General features: G+C 41.4%; 1 protein-coding gene across 2 annotated transcripts; it reads left to right on the top strand.

Annotated features, from left to right (window-relative positions):
- The first annotated feature begins 18 nt into the window (after positions 1 to 18).
- On the top strand, positions 19 to 10,740 carry POLR3F (RNA polymerase III subunit F). Of its 2 annotated transcripts, XM_031597677.2 has the most exons (9): positions 110 to 246; positions 607 to 724; positions 1,497 to 1,564; positions 2,557 to 2,624; positions 3,353 to 3,465; positions 4,742 to 4,885; positions 5,585 to 5,692; positions 6,761 to 6,952; positions 7,588 to 10,740. In XM_031597677.2, exons 1-9 carry the CDS (start codon positions 155 to 157, stop codon positions 7,663 to 7,665), a joined length of 981 nt encoding a protein of 326 aa, XP_031453537.2. In that variant the 5' UTR covers positions 110 to 154; the 3' UTR covers positions 7,666 to 10,740. The 2 variants fall into 2 exon arrangements, with proteins under 2 accessions (XP_089991007.1, XP_031453537.2); XM_090134881.1 differs by lacking the exon at positions 607 to 724 and having other exon boundaries at positions 19 to 246.
- Positions 10,741 to 11,851: the final 1,111 nt, after the last annotated feature.

The raw sequence follows: 11,851 nt of genomic DNA, 5'->3' as shown, positions 1-11,851 counted from the left end.
ACAACAGAAAAGCAGACGATGATTTTCTTGACAAAAGTACGGTCTGAGCGTACGCGTCCCGCTGCTCAGCAACCGGCACCGTCGCGCGAAAATGACGTCATCTCAATGCGCCGCAGCGATCCGCTGCTCGGCAACCGCTCCTCGACGCGCCCCGATGACGTCATCTCCCCGCGCAGCCGAGCCCGCCGTCATGGCGGAGGTGAAGGTGAAGCCGGAGGTTCCCGACCCCGTGGACATAGAGAGCAGGTGCGCTAGGTCGGGCCGGGCCCCGGTCCTCTGTCCTCGGGAGAGGCTTCGTGGTGCTGGGGAAGCGGGGAGCGGCGGGGCTCGGTGCGTTGCTGTTGAGAACAGCCTAAAAATTAAGTGGAGCAGCAGCGCTGTCAGGAAGAGCTGAGGCCCTTTCTCCATGCGGTGGAGAGGCGTCTTTGTAGGAAGCGGGGCCGGGCGCTGTGTCTCCTCAGCAGCGGTGGCCGAGAAGCGGTTTGTCCTTACTTCTTCCTGCGCCGTTCTTTTCCTTCCCTTCTGTCCCGGCTCTGATAATCTTTCAAGGGATTGGTTTGAGGCGCCACAGCCTTTTGTTCCCACACTGCTTCTCTCCTCCCCCAGGATCATCGAGCTGTGTCACCAGTTCCCTCACGGCATCACAGACCAGGTGATCCAAAATGACATGCCCCACATGGAGGCCCAGCAGCGAGCCATGGCCATCAACAGGCTGCTCTCCATGGTAGGGTGCTCCCCACTCCCTCTCGTTGCTTCAGCCTGAGGCTCTCTCGATGTGAATGGGCTGCATGGTAGCACTCAGCTGGGCAGGGCTAGGAAGTTTGCCTTGGATTTAGTGTCATCTGCCAAAATTGGCAGTCTTCATTGCTTAATTTTGGTTCTCATAACCACTTGTGACCACCACGACCACTTATAGCGGTCACCATAACCTATTAGAACATATCTCAAAATGTACTGATTCCATTCTGTAATACAGAGTTAACATCTGCTGTGTGAATAATTGACCTCTGCGAGGCATTCTCAAACCTGGCTGGCAGTTTTCCGGCGATCTCTACAAAACTGAGAACATAACCAACAAAATAAGAACCCCCATCTCTTCCACTGGAAATCAGAATTGTTTAATATTCTTGTCCAGTAGAGCTCTCACTTGATATCTGGATGTGAATGAGCACTTTGGTGGGAAGTATACAAGAGCTCAATGTCTCTTGTACAAGGTGAAAGTTAGGAGAAACAATGGGAAGTGCACCAATGTTGTGAGAAGAGGCTGGAACTGTATTTGTTATTTCTGATAGCTAATGATAAATGGATGGTCATAGGGGAAAAACAATATCCTCAAGGATATTGTTGTGTCTAACAGTTAGAAGTATTGTTTTTCTCTTTTCTTTATTCAGCTGATAGAAAGTAAATTTATTTTCTTTACAAGTTGAGATTTTCTGCCATGTTCTGAAAACAAGCTGTTAGAAGGAAAGTTAATGTGCTGTGCCTATTTCCCACAGGGGCAACTGGACCTTCTCAGGAGCAATTCAGGTCTCCTATATAGAATCAAAGAGTCTCAAAATGCAAGGTAAGCCTTCTGCTTATGGAATAAATATTTGAACACAGTTCTGCAACTGACATGCAACATTGTTAAGAATGCAGTAAGGAATTTAATATGGGTTCTATGAGAAGGATGTTACAGAATTTAATTGCTTGATATGCCTAACCTCCCAGAGCCAATCCTGAAAACTGTTCTATGATTTCTGCTGCACAGAGTCTGCCATAGGGCTCCAGCTGTAACTTACTAGAAGAATTCTTCATCTGGCAAAGTGATCTGTGTGAGCAGATGTAGATGCTGTGGCCAAGCTTCAGCTGGTTTTCATCTGAGCATACACAACTGTAGTTCTGTGGTCCTCCTCAGCACTTACAGCAGTTCCAGAAGACCACTTGATCTGCTGTTGATGCTCTTCATTTGATTTTTTAAAATGTACCTTCAAAAAAGTCATGTTTTGTGATGCCTATGTGAACCTGAGTAGGAGATGCCAGGATTTACTTCTAGAAAGAAACATCCTTCAAAATTATCTTCCATGCACACATCTCAACTTCTCTTTCCAATGCATTAGAAAAAAGATTCCTAAGTTCAGGCTTTCTCAGAGCAGTGAAAAGGCACGTTGTAGAGCTTGGAGCACTCTGCTGTCCCCTTGTTGGGACAGTTGATCCTGAATTATGTGCTGAGTGTTTGATCTTATGCAGTTGTGTTAATATATGACTCCAAACTTCTCATTGTTAAGAGAAGTTGAGTGATTCCTGCTTACCCTCATTTTTAATTACTAATATTATTATTTTTTTCAACTGTGCTGTTTTCTCTTTATTGTGGCTTCTCACTGGCAAGCTCAGAATGATCCAGAGAGATTTGGTGTCATGTATTTTATTTGCCAGTGGCTGGCTTATTGTGTAGGGCTTCTTTCTTCCTTTCTGTGTTGTGTTTTTTTTTCATACTATTTGTTTTCGGTTTAAAATAAATCCACCCTCTTTCAAACTTCAAACTTAAAAAAAAATGTTGTCTGTTGTACTCCACAGTAAAATGAAAGGCTCCGACAATCAAGAGAAGCTGGTTTACCAAATTATAGAAGATGCAGGCAACAAAGGTAATTTAAATAAATTATAATAACTTTGTTTATGGAACTTCTTCCATCCAAACTTTTAAATTCTTGTCCAGGCAGTACAGATATAAAATAAAGAGTACACTTAACAACTCTGTAGCTAATGTTCCACGTGTCCGCTTATTAAAAACAAAGGAAGACATATTTTTCTATTAAAATAACAAATTCTCTGGTCTGACCTTTTGCGACCTCTTTCAAAATATGAAGTTTCAGAGTATGAATTATGGCTTCTTTGTGGGACTGTGAAACTGAGGAGTCTATACAAAACACTCACTACTTAAAAGACAACATTATATCTCTACTGGATTTAGTAACTGCACTAACAGCAGAAACCACTGCTGGTAACAAGGCTTTCTTAGGAATCTTTGCACACCAGTTGAGAGAGAGCTGGTAGAACTGGCTGTAATGTTTAAAGCAAACACTGGTTACTTAAACATGCAAGAACAATTCTGTGAGGCCAAATGACATGTATGTATAAAAGCTCCTAGAGAGGGAGATGGTGACTGTGGTGTGAGTTTTTTCTTCTGTTTTATCATGTGATTTTTATTTCATCCTCTTTTTCCCCTTCCCTCCCTTTTGCTGAGGGTGGTAGGATTGGAGATGCATCCTTTGGCTGGCAAGCAACATTGTGACTTTTGATTTGTGAGTCATTACAGAAAAAAATACCTGCTTCTCGTAATTCATTTCTGTTCATTTCTGTGCTTTTTAAACAGGTATTTGGAGCAGGGACATTAGATACAAAAGTAATTTGCCTTTAACGGAGATCAACAAGATATTGAAAAACTTGGAAAGCAAGAAACTAATTAAAGCAGTTAAATCTGTGGCAGTGAGTAGTTTGTGACTTGTATTTTTTTAACATTTTCAAATGTTTGCAACATGCTGTATTTGTTTGAACATGGAACAGGGAGCGGAGAAACCTTGCTCTGCTTCCAGCTTTGTCACTGCATGGGTACCAACACCTCCCTCTTAACATTTATAATGTATGTTTGAGGTGTGCCAGATCCAAGAGGCTTTAATGTTTAATAAATAATTAACATACTACTAGCAAATGAATTAATAATATAAGTAATAAATACATCACTATTAATATACTGTTCCATTACTGTTCACACTACTGTTGATGACATACCATTATTCTCAAATCACAGTTTTAGTGCTCTTAATTCTTAATTACACAAAACTGTTGTCATGTTTCTGTTTCCTTTTCTCTGCTGTTCCATATGCGTTCTTGAGGACATAAAACCTACTCAGACTGAATTGTTTAAACAACTGAGTTGTTTAAAACTTTTGCTTCCAGTGTGCCAGTGGGCTTTTAGGTTTATAGGTCAGTGTCTCTGCTGTCTGTAGGCACCCACATTCCTGCCATCTGCACATCCTCCCCTCTGTTGATTGCTGACTTGTCTTTATACTAAGTTCTTTTTTGTTTCTTGATTCAATTTTCCACCATCCATGTGCCATCTTCATCCACTGTTGCCATCTAGATCAACAACCGGGTTATGAGTACTTTGTCTCCCTCAGTCCCAGTTTTGCTAAGTTTGTACCACAAGGTGGTATCTCTTAAACCAATACTTAAACATTTGTAACTGTGTGTGGTAGCAGTGATACAGTTACATACCTGCAGGTGCCTTTGTAAGATTGTTCTTCTCTGAAGATCCCGGAATAGCCTTCAGTTATCTGATTCATACTGGATATCTATTGTCTTAAATGTGTTAAAACATTTGATTCTTAGTCTTGGTTATTCTATTTTGTTCCAGTTGCTCAAGCACTTTCATATCTTACATGCAAATAGTCCACGTACCAGAATAGGGCTATTCTTTTCAGTACTTTTGTCATTCTGTTGTAATGTCTATGCAGCATCCTGCTCTGCCTTACCTGCTTAATTGCAAATCATTGGCATGTGCATGTTATTTGGGCACTCTCCTAGTTTCCAGCTCAGATCCTGTCTTGTTGCAGGGCCTGTTGCATACTAACAATGTATAAATCTTCTTTGTATGTCCGTCTTATCTAGGAGTTGTACACATCAATTCAGCTGACTTGAGCTATCATTACTGTGCCTTGGATTTTACTTTCATCTATTCAGAGCTGTGTGCTTTCTCTACCAGGCATCCAAGAAGAAGGTGTATATGCTGTATAACCTGCAGCCTGACCGATCAGTGACCGGTGGGGCCTGGTACAGTGACCAGGACTTTGAGTCTGAATTTGTGGAGGTGTTAAATCAACAGTGTTTTAAATTTCTACAGAGTAAGGTAAGCACCACTGTTAAATCTATCCTCCATTTGTATTTGCAAGTAATTCTTTTATTTCTAAAGCCAGTGACAGACGAGGCTTAAGTTTTCCATAGTGCTTTCTGTAAGTGTTACACTTTTTTGTACCCTTCACAGTGAGTGAAATCTTCCTTCTCCAAACTGCAATGACAAGCTAAGCAGCAAAGGCACAGGACCAAAAAAAAAAAAAAAAAACAGCAGTAAAAGTCACTGTTATTTTTTTAAATTTTTTATTTTTTCTCAAAGCTCTTATTTCTGAGAGGGTAAAAGGCACCAGGCAGTCAGCTCTGCCTGGAAGACAATTTCCTCTAGTCTGGCTGAGGAAAAAGCCTGTTCTACACTAAACAGATTGCAGATTAAGCAACACCAGCTACAGCAGAAATACTTTTTTTTTTGCCAACAGAACAGAAATGTAGATATTCCTTCATATCAATATAAATTACTATGTAAATTTTGTGTCATATTCAGTGTAAAATTATGTTTGGATGTGCACTTCATTATCTCACATACATCAGTCCTGAGGACATAATTTTAAATGATTTAGCAAAAAAAAAAAAAAAAAACATGTCTGAGAAATGGTTTGTAAAACAACACTTTGCACTCTGCCCAAAACTGAGCTATGAAGAAAGCTCTGGCAGTGAGTGCTGACTACAACTTGTCTTTGTGCTTTTTTTTCCTCAGGCAGAAGCAGCTCGAGAGAGCAAACAGAACCCTATGATACAGAGGAACAGCTCATTCGCCTCCTCCCATGAGGTGTGGAAATACATCTGTGAGCTGGGTATCAGTAAGGTCAGCATAAATTAATCTTTCTGCCCAGAATTGTCAGTACATGACTAGCTACAGGAGTTAAGTCCTGCAAGTTTGGTGAGTGCTCTAGTTCCCTGCAGTTACTGCAGTGGAGGTGGACTTTGCTGCTTTGTTGCTTCTTGAGGATTGCCAGTGGTGCTGCATGGGATTTCAGGACTTTGTACATGTGGGTTTTCAAAGACTTGTCAAAGTGTTCACAGCCTGAGGCCGTTGTTGGTCATCACCAACAGGCTTCAGTATTCTTGTCCTTTTCTTCCACAACTTTTTTGTTGTAGGACGAGAAATATATCATGCTAAGATAATGTAGATGCCTGAGGTGCATAGGAAAATTCTTTTGGGCCAGTCAAGGCTAATGTAACCCAAAAAGTCTTGGGAGAAAAGGCATTTATTTGCTTTTTTTTTTTTTTTTGTATTTACAAAACCTTATCAAGTGCCCAGTAAGAGCTGTACCTGTATCTGGGACAAATTAGAAGGGCTCCTCTAAGCATTTATTACTCATGGGGGTTGTCACGGAGTTAACTAGATCAATTTATGCCTGTGACAGGGGGCAGTAGGCCCATGTCCCCCCACCCCCCGCCTGGCCCCACAAAATGGAAAGGAAGGAAGGGAGGAAAAAAAAAACAGTGGCAACAATCTATGGAGGAAAACTTATTTTACTAACTAAGATATTGGAATGCAAGATAACACAATATAATACAATCTAATTGAAATTGAGACTAATAAATCAAATAAGATAGGAGAGAGAGTTCCTGAGACTGAGTCAAACCTGAAAAGCTTGGAACAGCTAGGAAAGCACCCTCCAGCACCCACTGCCAGGCAGTAAGAGACCGCCCCACCCAGAAGGGTCAGATCCCGTGACTTCCGTAATGTATAGGGATAGGTACGTAGAATTGGAGCATTAACACTTTAATTCCAGTACATGATGTTTTGATGTGGAATACTGAAAGTCAAAAAAACATAAAACCATGACAGGGGTATCCTCTTGTTTCCCCATTGCAGAACTTAGTGGTATACGTCTTTCCTATATTTATTTTACAAATTGTTTCTTAGGTGGAATTGTCTATGGAAGACATTGAAACCATTTTAAATACACTAATATACGATGGAAAAGTGGAGATGACTATTATTGCTGCAAAGGAAGGGACAGTAGGCAGTGTGGATGGACAGATGAAGTTGTACAGAGCTGTTAGTCCTCTCATACAACCCACTGGATTAGTCAGGACACCCTGTGGACTCTGTCCAGTAAGTAACAAATTCTGTACATGAATAGGTGGTGCATGACCATTTGAAGGACTGTATCAAAAATGTGCAGCTGGTGTGAATGAAGGTTATGCCTGTGAGTGATTCTTGTGGGTTTCTAAGCCAAGTATGCTCATGATGCTCATGAACATCATTAGTGATGTTTTAACTGTGGTGTACGGGGCAGAGCCTTTAGCCCAGGCCATTTCTATGATTTCCCACTTATATGCTGACTCTTTCCTTTACTGTGTGTTACAGAGTGCTTTCAAGTTCAGCCTCTTCTAAAATATAACTTTTTATTATCTGACCTTGTGTTCTTTGCCTATTTATATCTTTTTTAAAAAGCTAACACACATCTGTCTAGCATTTGGCCTCTTTTGCAAGGATCATGAGTTGATTCATAGGTAAAATTTGCCAGATGTGTCTGTTGCATCATTTATTACAGTGAGATCTGTTTTGCTTTGTTGTGCTCACGTTGCTCTTCCTCAGAACTGGCACTGAACTTCCTAGACTTTGTTCTTTGCTAGACTACTGCTTTTCTAGTTAGAATGGAGAAGGAATCACGAGGTGTGCTACTTCTAGTGAACTCATGCTTGCTGTGTACAGTTACTCTACTGACACAGGTCTTTCTTTCCTAGGTTTTTGATGACTGCCATGAAGGTGGTGAGATTTCTCCATCTAACTGTATTTATATGACAGAATGGCTGGAGTTTTAAGGTGAAAGACGTTTGTATACTCGATCGATTCTTCACAGCTAAGATGACAAAGCAGCTTCTAAATCTGTGAGCAACTTCAAGATGTGAAGTTCCTTTGCCTTTTTTTAAGTAAACCTAAAGCTGCAACATCAGTTTTGTGAGCAGTCCTGTAAGTGGACTGAAAATCAAACCAGCACTGAAGATCAAGGCTGAAGTGAAAACACAGATCCCATCTTGTACAAAATGCGGGTGCGTGACTTGAGAAGTGCCACAGAACAGCTGTGTGGTGATGCATCACACTCGAGGATTGTGTTGAGTACTCAACAGGCACTTACTTTGAAAGAAAATAAGTCATCAGCTGATCAGAAAAACTTGCTAATGAGCATTGCCAAGAATTAAATCCTAAACTTTGCTTTCAGACTTGCAGTCCTGGTGCAAGCTTAAGTCCTAAAGCTGACACTTTTTTTCACTGTGTAAAATAGAAATCAGTGATTCTTTACCACCATTCCTACCTGCTATAATTTATGATTAAAACCGTATTTGATTTTTTTTTCTTATCTATTTTTGTGCTTCATTTTCTCTGCTGTCAGGGTCTGGTGATATTTTTGTTGCATTTATTGTGTGGCAACTACAGGATTATCTAATCTGTGCTTCTGTGTTCTGGCAGCTGCATCGTGCACATAAATGTCAGCTGAAATTCTGAATGTAAGTATTCTGTGAAGATGTGTTTTCCAGATGAGAAACAGCTCTTCTGTCCTGGTAATACAGGTACAATGAAAAATTTTATAGGCTGTCTTTATGCCCTGAGGATTACAAAAAGTACCAGTGACAGCTGTTTGTACATAAATATGGTTTGTGATCTGAAGAAGGCATTATACTGGCATACCATCAAAAAGAATGGTTTTATCTTCCTGTGATGTAGAGCCAATTTCATAGAATCATAGAATCACAAGATTGGAAAGGACTTACAAGATCATCTAGTCCAACCGTCATCCCATTACCATTGCTACTAAACCATATCTCATAGCTCCTCATCCAGATGCCTCTTGAACACTGCCAGGGATGGTGACTCCACCACCTGCCTTGTAAGGCCATTCCAGTGCCTGACCACTCTCTGAGAGAGAAATTTTTTCCTTATGTCTAACCTAAACCTCCTCTGGCACAACTTGCAGCCATTTTCTCGGGTCCTGTTCGTTGCCTGGGAGAAGAGGCCAAACCCCTCCTCACCACAACCTTCCTTCAGGAAGTTGTAGAGTGCAATGAGGTCTCCCCTGAGCCACCTCTTCTTCAGACTAAACAATCTCAGCTCCCTCAGCCACTCCTCATAAGACTTGTGCTCCAGACCCCTCACCAGTTTCGTTGCCCTTCTCTGGACACGTTCCAGTGCTTCAATGTCTTTCTTGCAGTGATGGGGCCAAAACTGAATACAGCACTCAAGGTGCAGCCTCAGCAGTACTGAGTACAGGGGGTGATTAGCACTCTGTTCCTGCTGGTCACACTATTTCTAATGCAGGCAAATTTGTGCTTCTTTTGAGCATAGCCTCTCATGCTCCTTCTCTGTGCATCTCTAGACTCATGAATTGGCAATAATGTATTAACTGTGTTTTCATAAGCCTATTGCCCTTTCATGATGGCCAAAGACATGTTGGAACATGGACCTGTTCTTTGAGGCAACTAGATACAGCTTTCTGACTGTTATCTGGCAGCATTAGATGTGTGATACTGTCTTTGGAAATGTGTGTTCAAATCCTGCTTTGGAAGTAAACAGGCTTTTGTACCAACAGTTATGGAAATTAATTACGTCACCTCTCCCTTGTCCTGTAACATCTTGAAAAGTCAGCTCATTTTCATAAGTGAGAATACTGTGCATATACGGTATGGTCCTCTCTACCATCCACAATAACAGAGGGCTGAGCTGAAGTACTAGTGGGCAGAGCAGTGTAGATAAATACATGAACTCTGTGAAGAGAGCCAGGTCTCAGTACAACTTGCTGCCTCTGGCTTAGCTTTGTAGGATGTCTGCACAACCACTTTATCTTTGTGATATCCTCCCAGCACTGGGAAACCATCAGTGGGGTTGATCACAATAGTGGACCTGTTGCGTCTGTCTGTTTTCAGAACTCTGTCGGAAAATAAGCCCTCCAGGGCATTTTTTGGGAGAGTGATGGCCAAGCGCTTCTGCAACTGAATTTTCAGCAAGCAAGGAATTCTGACTCCAAGTAGTAAGCAGTTGGCTAATATAGACAGAATTCTGGAGGACAGGCTACTAGAATGGAATGGGAACAAGTTCGATGGTGTTAGCTAATGTGTGCACTCACAGCTGGCTCTTTCTTGGCAGCATTATCTCTTGAGGTGACAGGGATACATCTCTCTTTCTACAGAGGAAGAAATGTTGTCACAAAGTGGGGGGTGAAATTATGAGATGTTTGTTCTTTCTCTGCTGCCTTTATCCATGTAGCACACTGAAGCTTTGAGAAAACCGCTGCTCCCTTCACTGATATTTACCTCAGCTTCAGCCATCTGTTATGTGGCCAAAGATAATTTCACTGAGGTGTGAGGCTGGGAATGCCTCTTAGGAAGGAAATCTAACACAACAGAGTCTGCGTCCTGCTGCATCAGAGATAATGCAAATTAATTGAGCTCTGCTTCAGCTAGAAGACAGCTTTCATAGAAATGATACATCATGCAAGTATGTCATTTCATGCAGTATGGCCATATTTACTGGCAGTGAGAAAAAGGAGAAAAAGCCTGTTCTCAGAAAATGGCTGTGAGGAGTGGAGAGCTGGTCTATTAAGCCCTCTCAATCCTGCTTCATTTGTACTGGATTTATCTGGTTTAGATGGCCTTACCTTTGTGGTCCACAAAGCTATTTCATAGTGTTGCAGCTGTAAAAAGACATCTCAAATTTAGAAAAAAAAAAAAAAAAGTACCTATTGGGGAAAGTAAAGCAATTTCTCTTTGCTATTTGTAAAATAGGAGTTTGTATGATCTATTTAATTGAGAGGGATGATCTTTCTGTCATTCTGGATCTTCATGAACCTCTGTGGCCTATCGCCTTCAAAAAGGGAATAAATATTAAAAAGTAACATTAATAAATTCAATCTTTTTTTCCTTCCTGACTTCCTTCAGTTTTCTTTTCTACCTGGCAAAGCTGTCCCCTTTACAATGTGGTATGAAATGTAAATGTTTAATGTTTCCAGAAGCATTAACTGCAGTGTCAGGCTGTAGTGTGAATGGAGAGAAAGTACAGCTCGCGGGTACTGTTTAACGTGCCTAGCCTTTGCAGTCCAAAGTTTAAGACGTTAATGGCAAACTTAAAGCTTTGATAGCGAAAACTCTGGTTGATTGGCTATTTAGATTTCCCTTTTTTCTTTTTTTCAGTTTAGTCTGCTTACAACTCTCACCTCTGTGGGACCGGTGGAGCAATGGTTGTTTACCTGGTGTTGTTTGAGTGCCATCTTCTGCCTCACCCGGGTATGGCTGTTCTGAGACTCTGAAAGAGAGCTCTTAGGCCATGGGTGTCCAACGAGCTAGCTTGCCTGGGCCTCATGGAGTGAAGAGGAGTTGTCTTGGGCTGCATATAAAAAATGAGGACTGCTCTGAATGTAATGCCTCCTGTCTTATATTGTTGGCCCACAGCATCAGAGGCAGATGATGTTATGGCAGTAGAGGTTGAACCTTCCCATCAGTATCCCGTTACATGTTGTTGCTGTGTGATGGCAGCATGAGGGCAGACTGACAGGATGGCGTCTGTTATGGAAGTGCATATGGAGCAAAGGTGTGGAACTGAATGCCTGCACGTGGAGAAAATGGTACCCACTGATATTCATTGATCCTTGCTGAGCGTTTCAGAGGATGTGAGCACAGTGAGGCGGTGCATTTCAGCAGTGGTGACAGTGACATCGGCTCATCTTTGTGATGCAGCTAACGTTGGTGACTATGTTGAAAAATAATGTTTTGTAGCTGAGGATTTACTCTATGAAATAGTGTTATTGTGCTCTTTGTTGTAGTTTTCATGGACTATGGGAGGCACTACTTTCAGTGCTTATATACTTATGTATATAAGTAACAAAACTTTTAAGTATATATATTTTTATAAGGACATGAAAAAAAAAAAAAGAGCACCAGTGAGATACGTGACTTTTTTTGTGACACTGACACAGCAGTGGGGTTTGGCGGCAGGGATTGCAGTTCTCAGTGAGTTCTG

This window comes from Phasianus colchicus, chromosome 2 (genome assembly GCF_987193195.1).
Source record: "Phasianus colchicus chromosome 2, bPhaCol1.hap1.1, whole genome shotgun sequence".
NCBI classification, from domain to species: Eukaryota; Metazoa; Chordata; class Aves; order Galliformes; family Phasianidae; genus Phasianus; species Phasianus colchicus.
The sequence above is the reverse complement of the archived record's forward strand: the minus strand, read 5'-3'. Positions and strand labels throughout refer to the sequence as shown.